At 41.2% G+C, this 19,368-nt stretch overlaps 1 protein-coding gene across 1 annotated transcript in view; it reads left to right on the top strand.

Moving 5' to 3' along the window:
* The window catches only part of MBOAT2 (membrane bound O-acyltransferase domain containing 2), a 110,364-nt gene that overhangs the window by 82,097 nt on the left and 8,899 nt on the right, over positions 1–19,368 (top strand). The window contains exons 6-10 of the mRNA XM_011965327.1: positions 2,953–3,136; positions 7,206–7,398; positions 12,484–12,587; positions 16,829–16,893; positions 18,319–18,451. Coding sequence (XP_011820717.1) covers positions 2,953–3,136; positions 7,206–7,398; positions 12,484–12,587; positions 16,829–16,893; positions 18,319–18,451 — 679 coding nt within the window. The remainder of the gene's footprint in view (positions 1–2,952; positions 3,137–7,205; positions 7,399–12,483; positions 12,588–16,828; positions 16,894–18,318; positions 18,452–19,368) is intronic.

Consider the following 19,368-nt stretch of genomic DNA (forward strand, 5'->3'; position numbering starts at 1 on the left):
AACATGTTCAAAACAGAACTTCTGATTTGTCTCCCTCTTCCTTCCTCCTCCCACATCTGTTCCTCCACCATTATCACCCAGTTAGTTAATAGCAGTACCATTATCACTGGTGGCCTGGGGAGACTTCCATTTTCTTACAGCAAATCCACTTCACCAGCAAGTCAAGTTAGCCCTTCCTTTAAAATTAATCTCTAATCTGACTGATTTTCACCGCTTCCACTGGTCACATCCCAGTACAAACCCTTATTTTCTACTTGGTCTGCTGTGGTAGCTTTCCTTCCTGGCTTCCCTATTTTCTCCCATGCCCTGTGCAGCCTACTTTTCAGCTAGCAGCCAGAGAAGCTTTTAATGTGCATTGGATTATATTATTCCTGTCCCCTGATGAAAATCCTCCAGTGGCTTCCACTGTAATTTAGAATAGAATTACAAACCCCTGACCACAGCATATAAGGCCCAGCAAGAGCCCAGAGCTCGACCCCGCTTCCTCACTCAGTCCATTCTTAACTGTGCAGACCACTCTGTCACAAATACCCTCCCTTCGTGCCATCACTTTCTATCCCTTTACTCTGCTTTGTTTTCTTCATAGTAGGTATTACTGTCTGATGTTATACAAGACATTTGTTTTATTTGTCCTTCCCCCTGCCCCTGTCATTGAGGACAGGAACTTTGTCTCATTTATTGTCCCCATCATCCAAACTGTGATCATTATTTGGAGTGATTTCGCCTCCAAGAGTCAGCTGACAATGTCTAGACATTTTTGGTTGTTACTGCTGAGGGAGGTGGTGCTACTGGCATCTGGTGGGTAGCACCTAGGGGGTGCTGCTAAACACCCTGCACCGCACACGAGGACCCCACAACAGAGAATTATGGGTCCAAAGTGTCAATAATTCTGCAGATGAGAAGCCCAAACTTGAGGCAACACATAGTTGATACCAAATATCAGTGGAATGAATGAATGAATCTTTTGTTTGATATTATACACTACAATTAGACTTAAGTTCTCATTTTATAAATAAATATAGTTATTTACTTCAATACCTAAAATGACTTGTTGTTTGATATGACAGTTGAGCCAAAAATTACTTAAGTAAGTTTCTTGGTTTAGAACTATCTCGTGTCCTTGCTAATGGTGATACATAGTTTGACTTGGTGTTAAAATAATTGGTATTGAGAATGGAGCTCTGCTGCTGGAGTACAAGGAGTTCTTTTATAACCTTGTGACTGCAGGGTACTTACCCTGGTCTTTGATACAGTGAGAAAGCATGCTGTTTCATCATTAAGTAGAAAGAACTAAAAGAGAAAATCTGCCAGAAACATTTTCTGTCATCAATTTCAAACCCTAAAAAGAAAATACTTAAGGTTCAAGACATTTTTAAAAGTGGAAAAATAATTCTGGAAAAGTTAGAAAAATAGTTTGGGCTGAGTGGTAACCCAGATAGTATCAGATGAACAGGAATCACTATTTTGTTCTATTTAATTTCTCAAAGAAAAATAATATATGCTAAGCTAGGCAAGGTGGTGTGTGTCTGTCATCCCAGCTACTCAGGAGGCCAAGGCAGAAGGATTGCTTGAGCTCAGGACTTTTGAGTGCAGCCTGGGCAACATAACAAGACTTAGCTCTTTACAAAACTGTTTATGAGGGTATTCTCTCAACCTCTCTTGTCCACAAGAGTGTTTGTATTTTTTAAGGAGGCAGCTTATCATATTCAGAGAGGAGAAGGGACTGTAACATGTTCAAGAAGCCTGCCTGCTGTCCCCAGGTGCAGTTGTGGTTTCTTTGTGATGGTTTATAATTGACAGTGGACGGTAGACTTTCTTAATGGAGCTGTTTAAAAAAAAACACTCCTTATTCATTTATATGATAATATAAATAGTCTAAATAATCTGTGTTAACTACCCATTTTCACCATGTTACCAATAGGTACCGTGTATCATTTGGACAGACCTCTAAGGAGCGGAATTAAAAATGTTTTGAGATGTCCTTGACTCCCTTTTCTCCTGCAGCTCACAGCCAATCCCTCTGCAGCCTTCAGGCTCCACTGCCAGGATGCATGCAGAGCATCTGCCCCCTCCTCCAGCCATTGTCACTTTCTGCCTGGAGACTGCAGGAGCCCCACACATGGGCTGGAGTGATGCATTGAGACATAGGTCTTTTAAACACCTACTGTGTTTCTTCATTTCAGTCAGAGTAAAATCTGAAGTTCCTGCCATGGCTTGTAAGGCAGACCCTGTCTGATCCCACCTCAGCTGTCTTGCCTGCTCCCACCTCTTCCCCTGGGTCCACTTTGCTCCAGCCCCACGGCTGCCTTGCTGCCAGCTATGCCCAGCTCAGGGGTCTTCACGCATCATTCCCTCTGCCTGGAACCCCTGTCACCAACATCCACACAGCTCCTCTCACTTCTTCCTGGTCTCTGCTCAACTGTCACCTTACCAGAGAGGCCTTTTCTGACTTCTTAATAGAATAAAAGAGTTCCTTCTTTTTGTAGCACTCAGCACCTCTGAAAATATGTTTTATGTATTTTATTATTGTTTTCTGCACCCGGTATGCAAGCTCCGTGGATGCAGGATTGTCCTCTCTTTGTTTGCTGCCGTATCCAGGCCCTGCAGCAGGTGGGGCACACAGTGCGCAGCACGTGTTTGTTAGAAGAGCAAATGATTGCCTAGGAGGAGACAGCAGTGTGGATAGTGCATCCGTCTTTGATTTGTCTCATCATGAGAAATCTAAGTCGAAACCTTCATATTTGCTCATAAGGATCTGTGTAGAAACTCTTATTCAGACATACTTTTGAGCATGACTACGTCCTGATCCTTAAAATTCCTATTGTATGGGTACAAATGAAAATGAAAGCTTGTCTTATTTTGGAAATGGAGAGCAGTGAGGTGGATTGTTATTCTATCAAATGTTCTGAAGCTTATGCTGCATCTCACTGGTTGCATGTCTTTTCATTGCAGGCGCATGCCAAGCCTACTGGAGTATTTGAGTTACAACTGTAACTTCATGGGGATCCTGGCAGGCCCACTTTGCTCTTACAAAGACTACATTACTTTCATTGAAGGCAGATCTTACCATATGACACAATCTGGTGAAAATGGAAAAGAAGAGACACAGTATGAAAGAACAGAGCCATCTCCAAATGTAAGGTCATGAGATTTATCTGGAGCCTTTATTTATTTATTTATTTTTTGAGACAGAGTCTCGCTCTGTCGCCCAGGCTGAAGTGCAGTGGCCGGATCTCAGCTCACTGCAAGCTCCGCCTCCCAGGTTCACGCCATTCTCCTGCCTCAGCCTCCCGAGTAGCTGGGACTACAGGCGCCCGCCACCTCGCCTGGCTAGTTTTTTGTATTTTTTAGTAGAGACGGGGTTTCACCGTGTTAGCCAGGATGGTCTCCATCTCCTGACCTTGTGATCCGCCCGTCTCGGCCTCCCAAAGTGCTGGGATTACAGGCTTGAGCCACCGCGCCCGGCCTATCTGGAGCCTTTATAGCATGAATTGGTTAGTCTTATTTAAAAATACAAATACTTTCACATTGGGAACTTATCCATCTGTTTCTTTAAAAATACTTTTCAAGATAAATGACTCTTCACACTGTACCTAGTAGAAGTACAGTCATGATTAAGAACACAAATACGGTCACTTCAGAAACTATGTGCTGAATTCCTCAACGAGAATAATGCTTTATAGTTACAGGGGATTTTACAAGAAAGCTCTTATCATGGAATTGGCCAGCCTAATAATTTTCCAGGCCCCCTTTCCCCTTCCCCCTTTCCCCTTTCCCCTTCACCCCTTCCTCCTTCCCCCTTCCCGCTTCCCTTCCTTTTCTTTCTTTCTTATTTCTTTCTTACCTATGCCTTGTGTTCCAGCAGATTGTAAACACTCTGTATCCTCCATTTCTTTTTTGCTTTTCCTCTCCTCTTCTTAATTATTGCCAGTTGAAATCTTTCTTCTCTTTAAAAGCCTACTTCAAATATCACCTTTTTCCACAAAACAGCTCCTGATTCCCACAATGAAGAGATTAGTAATATTATAAAGATATTAATAGTAGCTAACGCTTTGACAGTGCTCACCATGTGCCAGGCACTGTGGTGTGGACCTCACACGTAGTTACTCTTTCAGCCCTCACAGCATTCATACAAGGTAGGTGCTGTTTTTCTCACCATCTAACAGATGAGGAAACTGAGACTCAGGCTAAGTGATTTGACGAAGATTTCCCAGGTTGGCAGTAGAACTGGAATTCACACCAGTGCAGTCTGGTTTCAAGTCTATGCTAAGTTGCCTTACAACCAAACATAATTTTTACTTTCTTTAAGCCACTGGGGCATTTGAAATTGCTAGGATGCTGCTTCATAAAGAAAGGCAGTGAGGCTCTGTATAGGCTAAGTTTCTGTTAGATTTCATCTGGTAAAATGTATAGTTTCCATGAAAAAGAATAGGCCAATCAGGAAGTCTGTGAGATGAAGGAAAGGGGCTAGTGTGTTTTCTCTGAACGTAGGGCTTAGAGCAAGGGGTCACCTTCTTTCTCCTGCAAATCTACCACCCTCTACCGTGTGGGCAACAAAGAGTGAATGTAGAAATGTACATGCACTCGCAAAAGATAGTATATTATCTCTTTCCTACCATGTGGCTCATTGTATTTTATACCAGAAAGGTGTTTTTGTCTTCATATTTTCTGTTACTGGTTAAGTGTTGAGAAATGTCATATCAAACTGAGTGGGATTCCAGACTTGAAATTGATGTCTGTTCATTGACTGTTTTGTATCTCCAGGATGACCACTCAATCTTTTAGCGGTCTCCCTGCTGTAAGAGAAGGTAAAGACAATTGTAGACAGCTTCTTAGAAGTTTATTTGGGAATGCTAGAAGGAGAAGAAAAACCTAGGAATCAAGATGCTGGACTGTCAGTGGCCAGTTTGGCTCATCATTTCCGCACATCACTTAATGTGTATGAGTCCTTTTCTGCAAAAGGAGAATCTTAATGTATTCCCCATTTTAGAGACTGTATGAAGATCAAATGATTTTGTAACATACTTGAAAATATCCAATGTTATAAACATGTGATAGTAGTAAATCAAACTTGACAAAGAATAATACAAATGTATATATTCTGTCACTTCACCGAGTTTTTATGGGTTTTACTCTCTTAAAATGTCACTTTCCTCTTTTGGGTTATAGACATCCTAAATCAGAGGTTGTTGATAATGGCAAATATTCTTAATGTTTTTTCCCACCATTTTAATAATATATTTTATTTAAATTTCACATGCATATACTTTAGAAAGTCAAATAGTGTTAAAGTCCCTCAAGGGGCATTTGGAAGCTCCTTTTGCATCAGTGGAGTGCATAGATGCTCAGGATCCTAAGGAGGATGCTCATGGAGCCCACTGGCTCTTCTGTCGGGGACCTCTCCACTGTCCTCTCCTCTATCTGCATCAGTTAGGATATGGGTTTGGCTGCTGAAACAAGGACCAAAATAACAGGAATTAAACAAGGTGGAAATTTGTTTTCATGTTACATGTGGGACAGCTCACCTGTAAGCAGTGCATTGATAATATGGGGGCCCCAAGGTGTTAGAGATCGAAGCTCCATCTTCCCTGTGCATACTACTTTTGCTCGCATCCTGTTGGCCAGAACCTAATCATAAGCCACACTCAGGTGCACCAAAGGCCATGATGTGTCATCTTTAGCTAGACTTCTAAGCACTCAAGAGAAACTTCCTTTTCTGTGCAGGAAGGGGAGGAGGGCTCCTGGGTAACACTTGGCAGTCTCTGTCATGATGTCTGTAGCCATTTCTCTGGGGCTCTTTGGTTTTTTGAGTGAAGGATTCTCCAGTCTTCTGCCTGGGGCATACAAACTTGACTGCTGGGACTCTGGGTCTAGGCAGGGAAAGGGGGCTGAGGATGTCACCTCTCAGGATACAGGCTGTCCTGGTATTCTCTACGTTTTCATTGCAGCACCATATCCCTGCCCTGCTTCAGAACCATATAGTCTTGTGGCCACAGTACTTCTTATTACATTACTAAAATGATATGCCTCATTTTAAAATTAAAGTATGGGGCCATTTATTTCATCTTGCTTCATTTATAATTACAATTTTTTTCTCTTCCATTTTAAAATCTCATAATTCAAATGTATAGGTAAGATATTTGGGAGGCATTGAAGAAAGAGTAGCCTTATTTTATTAAAGAAAGGGATAAAAGACAATGGAAAATGAGAATAACTACTGCTGCAAGGAGTCTTTGAACACTGAGTTCCACCTTGCAGGAGCAACCAATAATAAAATACCGTTCTGAGCAGTGCAGTGCATCCGGCATATGCTTTGGCTCTTGCCTTGGAGCTTCTCTTTTGGTACTATTATATAAAGTGTTAAAATGTGGAGCTTGATTGATAAATCACTTCAGTTAATTTGAGTACTGTTTGGTTACTATATAGAGCATTTCTAAATCCAGGTATTTTGTTGCATACTTCATCTGAATCCAGCCTTCTCTTTGCTTGTTTCTTTTTCTTCATAGCCTATATAATCTCTTTCATACCAAATGAAGTTGAAATAGTCTGGCCTTCTACAAATATAAAAACAGCACGAGTTGTAAAAATACAAAACACCATGAGTTGGTAATGTGACCTTACCGCAGCATTGCTGAGAAAAGCGTCTTCTTTTCACCAATTTTATGCAAATTCTTATTCTTCTCAGGTGTATAGCTCTTTTGGTTTTTATTATTCTTGAACAAAGTTGTGTTAACTTTCAGATTTACAGAGATGCATAGATTGTTTATTGTAAAAATAACATCCATGAGATGCCTAGAATTTGGAAAATATAGAAAAGATGCAATGGAAAAAAATATATATCTGTATAAAATTTACTGCCAGAAGTAATTAAGGTTAATTTTTTTTGTATTCACTTCCATTCACACCAATACACTGATGCTTGCTTTTAGATTTTTTTTATTTCCTGAAAGTTCTGAATACAAAATGGAGGTTTTAGTATGAGTTGAGCAATAACCCCTAGGTAGTACTTACAGATACAGTTGGAAAAGTTCATACCATGAGACTATGGAAGACTTTAAATGCCAAGTGCAATGCAGCTCTTGAATTTTGACCAGGAGAATTGTAGGACTGATGATCGTTCAGGAAGGTTAATCTGTCAGTAATACATAGAATGAATTAAAAGGAGCATGGATAAAGTTGATGAAGTCTCGCCTTGTACTTTTCAGACTGCAGTTATTCAGAAGCTCTTAATTTGTGGGCTGTCCTTGTTATTTCACTTGACCATCTGTACAACATTACCTGTGGAGTACAACATCGATGAGCATTTTCAAGCTACAGCTTCGTGGCCAACAAAGATTATCTATCTATATATCTCTCTTTTGGCTGCCAGACCCAAATACTATTTTGCATGGACGCTAGGTAAGTAACATGTAAATAGACTTCCCTGTGTCTGTGTTGAAGCGTTTCTTACCTTGTTGGTAGATTGCTATCAGTGCGCCCTCTTGAGGATACATAAAGACCAATTGGAAAAATTAAGTCATCTGTGTAGAAAAAACAGCCCTCACAACTCGTATGTAAGGATATTCTAAAAACTGAATCAATTTTATTATAATACAAAATAAAAGTAAATGGATCAATGAAAAGACAACAGATATTTGTTAAATGCCTATTGTATTCTAGATTCAGTGCTAGCCAGGATAGATACAAGTATGTATAAGACACAGTCCTCATCCTCCAGATGGTTATAATTTAGTATGATTGTATTCAGCTTACCATTTTGATACCTGTTAAATAGACCATTTAGTATAATATGATCAGTAGTTTATCAGCAAAGTGAATAAAATGATATTGGCACACTGATAGGGGGTCATCAGTTATGCTTGGCAGGTAGAGCAAATTTTAGAGAAAAGATAACATGCAATCATGCCTTTAATTGAATGTGGGCCAGTTATGGTAGCTCACGTCTATAATCCCAGCACTTTGGGAGTTGAAGGTGGGAGGATCACTTGAGGCCAGGAGTTCAAGACCAGCCTGGGCAACATAGTGAGATCCCTCTCTCTACAAAAAGATTTTTAAAAATCAACTAGGCCTGATGGCGTGTGCCTGTATTCCCAGCTACTTGAGAGGCTGGGGTGGGAGGACCGCTTGAGCCTAGGAGTTTGAGGCTGTAATGAGCCATGATTGCACCCCTCCACTCCAGCCTGAGCAACATAGTGAGGTTTTAGTATGAGTTGAGCAATAACCCCTAGGTAGTCTCAAAAACAAAAACAGAAAGATTAAATGTGATTTCACAAAGTGGAAAATGGCTAGTTTTTCACTCATGAGCAAAGAGAGATGAAGGTACCTCGCTTTGCATGGCAGATGTTAGCAGTGGCATGTAGGAAGGAAGGACCTGGTCAGGTGAAATGGGCTTTCACAGGACCTTGCCTGCTCTGCTGAGTGAGCCACAGGAGGCTTCAGGTAGGCTGACAGCCTGATCCTGTGGCAGAAGAAGATGATTCTGGCCATGTTTTGAAGGTGGGACTGAAGTAGAGAGAATGCTTCACTGGATAAATTGAAACCTCTTTTATATATGTGTTGCCTTTTTTATCTCACCCACAAGATTATAAACTCCTTTATTCTTAAGATTGTGTTCTGCTTGCCTTGTTTATATTTGTTACTCAACAAATATTTGAATGAATGCATGAAGAAACACCAGCCAATAATTAGGCCTCTGAGGATTAGCATTTTACTGTCGGTTTTATTTTGATTACAATGAAATACAGTTTGAGGCTGGAATCATTATTTTCAGTCTTTCATCATATAGCTGTGCACAGTAGCATCATTAAAAGTTGCTTTAACCTGGTGAGTTAATGGCCAATTAAAATATAATGTTACTTTATGGATTTTAATCTAAGATTTAAGGATTGAACATTTTTATTGTAGCCAAATTTAGACATCAATAATACCAAATTAAATTCCTGTACTACTTAAATTCTGACTTTAAATTGAGACTGAGAACTTTCCCAAACAAACCTGGTACTTTTAGGGGTTTATAAGAATTGTGACCTACTGGTTGAATCACTAGATTTATAGAATATAAGAGTTCTGCATGTTTTTGGATTTGGTTGGACATCTAATTGTTGAAAATCTTATCAATAGAACAAGGGCATTGAATTTATAAGGCTTTTGAGAAAAATCACAAGATCTCTGTAAATACGTAAAAATATACAAGATTTATCATTAGGCCGGGCACAGTGGCTCACACCTGTAATCCCAGCATGTTGGGAGGCTGAGGCAGGAGTTTGAGACCAGCCTGAGCAACATGGTGAGACCCCATCTCTTCAAAAAATTTTCTTTAAATTAGTCAGGTGTGGTGTTACATGCCTGTGGTCCCAGCTCCTCAGAAGTCTGAGGTGGAAGTATTGCTTTAGCCAGGGAAGTTGAGGCTGCAGTGAGCTGTGATCGCACCATTACACTCCAGCCTGGGTAAGAGTGAGACCCTGCCTCAGGAAAAAAAAAAAAATTATCATTAATTTTTTATTTGCAATTATGACAATTAAAATGATTATTTGGGTACTTCTGATCTTCCAACCCCAATATTTGGTTTGAAAAATGAATCTTGTGCATTTTTACATATTTACAAACCAAAGCAAAGGTGAGTTAATTCCTTTTCCCTGATTCTTTCTTAAAGAAATAATCATATTAGAATATATATGAATGACAATTTGAAATTGAACTATATTTAAAGAATTTAAAGAATTTTTAGCTATAAGGCAGTAAAGTTATTCCATTCAATAAATACTTACACTATGTCTGTACTGTCTTAACACAAGTAATGGTTGAGTCCCTGGTAATGGTTCAGCCCTGAGGTTCAGGTTTCGACTCTGTCAGTGGAGTCGCCAGCTGAGGCTCAGCATGCATGTGCCCACGTTCATCTCCACCCCCACTACCTCTTTTAAATTGTTCATTTGGTTGTAAAATTGGAGTTTGATGATCTCTGGAGGTCCAAAAATCTGTTTTTTTGGGAAATCCAAGAGTTCCAAAATTCTTTAATTTTTTGTATTTTGTTAATAATTTATAAAATAGTATGAATGTATTCTGGATCATATGGACAGTTACTTTCCAATTTTTGTATCCACATGTACATTTTTCAAATTATAATTTCATGGATACTAGTGGCTAGGCAGACTATATTTAATTCCTTAATTCAAGGTTCTCAAAATGGGAATCAGGCTTCTCATCTCCACAGCCATGTGGCCCTGCCCTTTTCTCCTTAACACCTCAAAAAAATGATGTATTGGGATCTGAGCAGTTTTTTCCCCCTTTAATTCAAGTTTGAAAAACATTTAGCCCATGTAGGGACAGATTAAAGTTTAAATTGATGTTAATGGTCAGTTATTTGGAATATCTCTATATAATGACAACTTGGAAGCTCTCTCAGGGGTTACATTACCTGAGGTAAAGATTAGGCAGGGTCTGTGGTGGGAGACTGGGGGACAGGGAAACATGGAAGGTGGACTCCTGCAGTTTGATATCCCCAGTTCTCTTCTCGTTTTGTTGACCATACCCTGGGCCAATCTTGTTGTCAAGTGTGAAGTTGGTTAGGAGTTTCATTGCTCTTAGGTCACAGTAGGGGTAAAAAAGATGGAGAGGATGAATACATGAACAAATCAGAAGTGGAGGCACCCATGAGGAAGGGAAGGAGTTCCCCAGCAGCCATGTATATGGGTATGCTGCCCGTGTAGGTAACAGATTTTTATTTTTAATTCTGGGGCTTACCTTTAAGGCTCGTATTTATGTGAACTGAACAAAGGTGGCTGACCTCATTAAACCTGACAAAGGAGTAAATCTTGTTTATTCTTTTCCCCAAAGTGTAATTTTTAAAGGATCTTGTTTGATGTACTAAAATGCACTAATAAACAATAAAACAGTTTAAGGATACATGTCTGTATAGGCATATTATTTTGCTGGACTTTGATGGATTTCTGTTTGTTTATTCTTTGGTCATGATACAAATAGCATAAACAGTTTTCCAGTTGATTGGAAAAGGGCTCATTTGAGGCAGAAATTTTCTTTGCGGCTTAATCAAGCATGTACATAAAGCAAAAATGACTAATCAAGCATTGTGGTGAAAAGGATTAGAAAACAAATTCTGGGTTGGGTGCGGTAGCTCATGCCTGAAATGCCAGCACTTTGGGAGGCCAAAGTGGGAAGATCACTTGAGGCCAGGAGTTCGAGACCAGCCTTGGCAACATAGTGAGACCCCCATCTCTACAGAAAAAAAAAAAAAAAATTAGATATGATGATATGCACCTGCAGTCTCAGCTACTCAGGAGGCCAAGGGAGGAGGATTGAGGCAGGAGGCTGAGGCAAGAGGATTGAGGCAGGAGGCCGAGGCAAGAGGATTGAGGCAGGAGGCCGAGGCAGGAGGATTGAGGCAAGAGGCTGAGGCAGGAGGATTGAGGTAGGAGGCCAAGGCAGGAGGATTGAGGCAGGAGGCTGAGGCGGGAGGCTGAGATGGGAGGATTGAGGTGGGAGGCTGAGGCAGGAGGCCGAGGCAGGAGGCTGAGGCAGGAGGCTGAGGCAAGAGAATTGAGACAGGAGGCTGAGGCAGGAGGATTGAGGCAGGAGGCTGAGGCAGGAGAATTGAGGCAGGAGGCTGAAGCAGGAGGATTGAGGCAGGAGGCTGAGGGAGGATCATTGAGGCATGAGGATTGAGGCAGGAGGATTGAGGCAGGAGGCTGAGGCAGGAGAATTGAGGCAGGAGGCTGAAGCAGGAGGATTGAGGCAGGAGGATTGAGGCAGGAGGCTGAGGGAGGATCATTGAGGCATGAGGATTGAGGCAGGAGGATTGAGGCAGGAGGCTGAGGCAGGAGGATTGAGGGAGGAGGCTGAGGCAGGAGGATTGAGGCAGGAGGATTGCTTGAGCCCAAGAGTTCAAGGCTGCAGTGAGCTATAATCCTGCCACTCCAGCCTGGGGAGAGACAGAGGGAGACCCTGTCTCTATTTTTTGAAAATTCTAGAGACATATACACAGAGTAGGTTCTGGTGAACCAAGAAAGAAAGAAAATCGAAGGAAAATATTATGCCTCACTTATATATTATTGTTTATACTAAACTTCAAATATATGATTAAAAAGAACATAGTGCTCCTAGAGCAAAAACATTCCCTTAGCAACTTCTTGGCAGCTGGTTGAGCATACTCTGCTGTGTTCCACTGGCACAGCTAATGTTAGGGAGCGTTTCCTGTTCGAGTCTTCACCTTTACCTGCTGGTCCGCAGCAGCTTTTAAACTCCATCTGCCCCCAACTCATGCATAATGTGTCATGTATTACTGCCTAACCAAATTGTCCTGGATGTGTTATTTTCATTGTATGTGATGTTATTTCTGACCTAAAAATTAGAACAAGTCTACTTTTACTGTTTAAGAATAAAATATAATAACACATACCTTCTGGGAGAATATGGTAGATTGTTGTGGAGATTCTTAATAGTTTTTTTTTTGAATTTTGTTTTCTATAGCTGATGCCATTAATAATGCTGCAGGCTTTGGTTTCAGAGGGTATGACAAAAATGGAGCAGCTCGCTGGGACTTAATTTCCAATTTGAGAATTCAACGAATAGAGGTGAGTCAATCATTAAGAAGTTAGTTAGTATATACTTTAAGTACCAAGTTTGCTTTCATAAGTTATGGTGTGATGTCCTAGGAGTGGTGTTGAAGGTTTTTTAATATTAACATTCTTTCTTTCATTTAACCAATATATATTGGTCGCCAACTGTGTGCCCTGGGCACTGAAGACAATGAATAAGATAGGTACAATTCAGGCCTTCATGGAGCTTTAGTTTCCTAGAGGTTACAGAATAAGGTAAAATAGGTGGTGATCAGAGAGGGGTAAGGCATGTGGGTATCCATGAAATAGGAATCCAGGTTAGTTTAGGTATTTGGGGGAAGAAGGTCCTAAAGAAAATGATGCTTAAGCTGAGTCCCAAAAGACAGGCAGACACTCCAAGCAGAGGAAGCAGCCTGCGGGCTGAGAGAAGCTGTGTGGCTCATGTTGCTTCATAGTTGAGGGAGCCATGAAGGATGAGGTTGGGGAAGTGGAGGCCAGGCAGCCACACTCTTACAGGCCGTATTAAGAGTTTTGATCTTTCTTATAAGAGCAATGGGGCACTGTGGATGGATTATATGTGTAGCCAAGTGAGGTGATCATATAGGTGTTTTAGAAGGATCGGGCATGTAGAATGTATTTCCCTCAAGAGGCAGAGAGCTCTGTTAGGAGGATGTTTTGTTAATCCAAGATGATGGTGCCCTAAAGCACATACTGCCAGTAGGGCTAGAAACATATAAACATATTGGAGAGCTGTGTAAGAGACTCAACAGAACTTGGTGATAAATTGGGATCAGCAAGAGAGAATGAGTTATGAATCAGGCCCAGAAATCTGATTTAAACAACTAGGTTTATGGTGATACCTTCCACTTAGATAAGGAACAGAGAATAGACGTGAGTTTGAAGGGAGAGGTAATATCTTCAAATCACAGACTTAGTGAGTTGTCTACCAGGCAGATCATGGTCAGACACTCAGCAGAGGCACCCGAGCTTGAGAGTAAAATCTGGGAACTGTCAGCGCGTGGCAGTTCAGGCCCTGGAGTGAGAAGGAGAAGAGGTGAGAGTCTCTAAAAGAGCACCAGTACTGGGAGGCTGGCAAAGGAATTCAGGAGTAGCCAGAAAGGAAAAAGGAGAAAACTAACTGGGCACTGCGGCCCACACCTGTAATCCCAGCACTTTGGGAGGCCAAGGCAGGCAGATCGCTTGAGCTCAGGAGTTTTAGACCAGCCTGGGCAACATGGCAAAACCCCATCTCTAGAAAAAATACAAAAACTAGCTGGCATGGTGATGAGCACCTATAGTCCCAACTGCTCAGCAGGCTGCAGTGAGCCGTGATTGTGGCACTTGCCCTGTAGCCTGGGTGACACAGTAAAACCCTGTCTCAAAAAAAAAAAAACAATATTGTTTTGCCAGCCTATGAAAAGGATCATTCCAACATTCCAAATCCAACACCAAAACTTGAGGTGAAGAGGTCAAGCTGGATCCTCTGATGAGCCCTAATGTTGCTAAAAGTGGGCAGTCAGGCAGTAAGTGCCCGAGATGGGATGATGTAAGAAATGCAGGCCGTCACTGAAGTGTGCTGAGATACCCAAATCCGAATCGGATTTCTAGATCCTTCTAAATTTAGGGGGGGTGTGGAGTATAGAGAGTAGGTTAAACACCAGGTCGGATCAAAAGGGGAAGTGCTATGGGACATATGACCCAAGCTATTACAGATTAAAAGGCTTTGGCCAAATGCACTGGATGAACCTTTTTTGGAATCCTGATTGACCAAACCAACTGGAAAGGACTTTTGTAAACATCAGGAATATTTTAATACAAAGGGGGATTAGATGATGTTGAGGAATTATTATTGTCGGATCATGGTCTTTTAAAAAGTCTTTATTTATTGGACACATATTCTGAACTAATTGCAGGTGGAATAAGAAGTCTGGTATTTGCTTTGAAATATTCTTAACAACAGTGTTGGCAATAAAAATGGAGAAGGAGAGGGAAAAATTGATCATTGTTGAAGTTGAGTGGTGGATATAGCGGTGTTTCTGACCTTTAATTATTAACACCTTAAGGGGAGTTTTGAGACACTCTTTTCCTAATAATTTCCCCCCTGAAATTTTAATACCACAGATACACTGTATATCTGTATACCTATTGATATACTACTGTATGTATATATGTTCTTCTTACATTAAAAAAAGATATTTTTGCCCCTTAAGAACCAATTTTCGTCTCCTGGGGGCGATATCACCCCTGCTGAGAGTGCATGGTGTAAGAAAAAGTAAAGAAAGGAGTTAATTTTTCTGAAGGAAAAAATGGTCATCAGTGCTAAGTGCCACTGAGATACCAAGTAAGAGAAGGATACAAATGCCTTAATTATTTATTTATTTATCTATTTTCTGAGACAAAGTCTCACTCTGTTGCCCAGGCTGGAGTGCAGTGGCGTGATTTCGGTTCACTGCAACCTCTGCCTCCCGGGTTCAGGCGATTCTCCTGCTTCAGCCTCCTGAGTAACTGGGATTCAAGGCGCCTGCCACCACACCTGGCCAGTGTTTGTATTTGTAGTAGAGAGGGTGTTTCACCATGTTGGCCAGGCTAGTCTCAAACTCCTGACTTCAGGCAATCCACCCATCTCGGCCTTCCAAAGGGCTGGGATTACCGGCATGAACCACCGTGCCCATCCATGTTTATAGTTTTATGAACAACAGTTTCAGGCGAGGGATTGTCATAAAGGCCAGATTATACAACTCCTAGGAGTTCATTCCCCATAAAGGGAAGAGGGTAGAAATAGGGCAGTAGCTGAGGGGAACAGGGAATTAAGGAGAGCTGTTTGTTTAATTTTGTTTTAAAATGGAGAGATTAAAACATGTTTACTGAGTAGGAGACTATTTGGAGGGGAGAGTGTGAAGCTTCTCCTACAGTTGAAGGAGAGAGACGTATTGATCATTGAAGTCCCTGAGAAGATGGAAGTGGAGAGATTGGCCCTGAAGGAGAAGGACCACTTATCCTGTTATAAAGACAGGAAGGAGGGCAGGATGAGTATGTGTGCAGCTGAGTGTGTAGTTTGATAGTGAGAATTGGAGTCTGATGATTTTATATCGTCTCTGTAAAGTAGGAGGCCAACTTACCTGTTGTGAGGGAGAAAGGAGGTGATAGGACCAGAGATATAGATGGGGTATTAGGTTGAATCATGTGAAATTGCTGACACTTACCTCTTCTTGACTTTATTTTAAAAAAAAGAGAAAAGAAAATTTCAAATGGTTCAGTCCAGTAGCTGTTTTCAGGAACAGGAGAATGTACTGTCTAGGAAAACAGGATTGTAGGTTGAGGGCTCAGTCGTGGTGGAGAACCATGAACCATGAACTTTAGACAAAGGTCTGAACTGTGGTGATACTCTGCACTCAGCGCGCAAATGTGACCAGCGGGAGAGTGGACAGTGTGGTTGATCTGGAATTAGGGTTTTGATAGGGAGGTGAATGGAAAGGAAAAAGAAACAAAAGCATTGAAGATTCTGACATAAGAATAGTAAATAATGGAACAGAAAATCTAAAATGGTCAGAAGTGAAGACCAGAGGAAGAGAGAGTTACATAGGATAAAAGTAGGGTGGGAGACGAAAGGCCCCGTCTGAGATCAAAGAATAGCTTTAGTGGGAGTAACTTGAGAGAGGAAGCTGGGAAGGTGGGACGCCCTGCAAGATCTGGGTGTACAGATCCACTCTTTCAGGGGCAGCACAGACAGGCAGCACCGGAATTGAGAGTAGCCAGGGCATCGAGAGACGATGGCAGGGCAGGATGTTGCGGCAGACATCTGCTTCACCCAGAACCATGGCGGAGCTTGGTGGGAAGGAGGTAATGAGGTAGGCGCCCCAGTCTTCACTGTGAGAGGGAGGCCATCGACAGGCATTTGTACACACTCTCAGGAATTTCTCTGGAAGAATTCCATGACATCCCTTGTAAATGTTAACATACAGGAGAAAATGGTGATGATCCATCTACCTCATAGATGTTCCCAACAGTAAATAAACTTGTCTTATATAGAATGATGTTACCATATTAGAAAAACAAGATTAAGGAAAGAGAAATCAGTATACTACCATTGATGAATATAAGTAATCAATGGTAGTATACAATTAGTATAAGTAATCAATTACTTAACATTGTTAAGTAATTTTTGTTTTAATTTTTTAGCATAATAATATATTATTACTTAGATTTAAAGCTTCATTATTTTGTGACACAAAGAAAAAAGTTTCCTTTTTTTTCAGATGTCAACAAGTTTCAAGATGTTTCTTGATAATTGGAATATTCAGACAGCTCTTTGGCTCAAAAGGTGCGTTCCTTCAAAAACAATCTTTAGATGTGCTTCGGCGTCTAGTTCTTGAGGTTGAGCTTCATTGAATTCAGGTTCTTGATTCAATTAACAGTGTTGAGTGACATTGTAACCTCACTGTCAGCCAGGAAACACTGTTAGCCTCCTCCTAAGCAAGTCAGTATCGAATGAACTATTTTGGCTTGAGTCACGAATGTAGCTATCCTGCAGGTGCAGCTATCCTGCCCTCTCAGCCTCCTTTAAAGGCCTCTGCCAATGTCAGAGGTCACCAGTGTCCTCCTTTGCAGCTCCTGATCCCGTTCAGTAGAGATGTGGTTTAAATTAACAAGTGCCTGCACAAGCACAATACTTATGCCTGGGTACTCCAGAACAGTCCCGGTTTTAAATATTTCAATTCAACAAATCTTTATGTTAGGCAAGGGATAAAAAGACGAGTAAGATAAAAAGACTCAGCTCCTGGAAGTGAAAGAGTTTGCAGTTTTGTTAAAGACACAGTAGTGTAATCAGACACGTGCTGTTCCCTGTTGTGAGGATTAGGAGAGGGAAAGCAGGAACAGTGAGGGCACAGAGGGATGCAGGAAGAAATTCCTGGAGTGTGGATGCTTGAGCAGAGGTTTGTGTCAGGAGTGTGTCTCCTCAACAGGGCAAGGTAGAGGCAAGACAGGCTGGGTGGAGTAACAGGTGCGAAGGACAGAGCTGGGGAACAGCGCACTCGCCCAGGGGTTCTCTTACCGTCCCTGTGAGCACATTGCCCTATCTTGAACTTACTTCATTAAAAACGGTCCCTATAATGATAGGGCGCTAAGCAGCCTTCTTTTATAGTGTCCTTTTTAAAATGACAAATGAAACATCTTTGTCCCTTGAGATGGTGAGCATACGCTAGCATCTCTTCACAGTGCCTGGCAGAGTCTCCCCAGTGGCTGCAGATCCTCTGAGCTAATCTGTTGTGTTATTTTTTGTTATTGTTATAATTTAAATTTGATACCTTAGGGAAACTTTATTTTCACTGCGTTCTCTATCTCTGTTATAGGAAAACTGTAGACTAAGCACAGTCTATCTGCCAGAAAGAGTAGTGTTATTAGGTCATTTGAAAGTTATTGATGTTTTTTTTTTAAAATAAAATAATGTAGGATAAAAGTAACCTTATCCTTTTTGTGAATTGTATAGACTCCCAAATACTAGAATGACCATTTAAGTTACTATATATACCAGTAAGAAAATAGGAATTAACTTTATGTTCCTAAGTTTGACACTTAATAGCTATAGCCTTCCTGAGATCATAGAGAAGTGATTGCCTAAGATAAGTTGTATTTGTTTTTCTAGTTACCCTAAGTCCTGTCAGGTAATAAAAGAATGATCATTGCAGGCTTTGTAAACTCGGGTCACTCACTCCGCTTGGCTCTCCATGTTTTTCATGGTTTCTAGGGTGTGTTATGAACGAACCTCCTTCAGTCCAACTATCCAGACGTTCATTCTCTCTGCCATTTGGCACGGGGTATACCCAGGATATTATCTAACGTTTCTAACAGGGGTGTTAATGACATTAGCAGCACGAGCTGTAAGTATCAAGAATTTTATTTTACAATTCAATGGTCCACTTGAACTGTTAAAAAGGCTGAGTACATCTCTCTTACAAGGTAGACCCTCTTTCCTTGGCCATAGTCAGTATTGTCCTTTCCACTAGAAGCAAAGTGTGTAACTGTGTGCGTGTTTGCTGAGCACTCACTGTGGGCTAGGCTCCACGCCCAGTTCCTGTGAGGAGAAAACATGTTTCTATGTGCCTGGCAGGTAGGAGGCACTCACAAAATGTTACTTTGTCTTTACAGAATTTTCTGAAGGAGAGATAAAAACTGAGTTAAATAAAGATGATCAGAATGGGTAGGTTTATTTTAGAAATGTTTCCTGAAAGCTGTAACCTTTGAATCCTCTCTGAGACGAAGAGTAGACTGTGCGAGGCCAAGACAGTGGATGAGCCACACTGGAAGTGGGCACAGTTCTCTAAAGTATTTGCCCAGATAGAACCTAGGGTAATATTTTGGGAAACAATTGAGAAATTAGGTTGGTGACGTGAGAGAGGTGAGGAGAAGGATAATTTAGTGTAAGCCCTTGAAAAGCAGTTAGAGGAAAGTGACGTGACAAAAACCACGTTTGAACAAGCTGCTAATGGCACTTACAGGTAAGAGGGTTTCGTTTAACAAACTAGCAGATATTTACTATATTCCATTTTGAGGTACTTTGGGGATATATGAGGGAAATTTCAAGAAGTATTGACTAAGGGTACCTTCCGGTAGTTTGTAGTCTAATTTGGGATAAGGTGTATGTGTGTGTACATACCTTACGCTTGCGTGTGTGTACACACACGTGCATCACAAGGCATGTGTGACAGATTCCATGGGTGTTATAAATACTAAGTCGCATAGGTGTTTAGAGATGGAAGAAGTCTCTTTGGGTTGGGTTAATTAGAGATGGCCCCAT

The sequence above is a fragment of the Mandrillus leucophaeus genome, unplaced genomic scaffold (genome assembly GCF_000951045.1).
Source record: "Mandrillus leucophaeus isolate KB7577 unplaced genomic scaffold, Mleu.le_1.0 Scaffold72, whole genome shotgun sequence".
Taxonomy (NCBI): Eukaryota; Metazoa; Chordata; class Mammalia; order Primates; family Cercopithecidae; genus Mandrillus; species Mandrillus leucophaeus.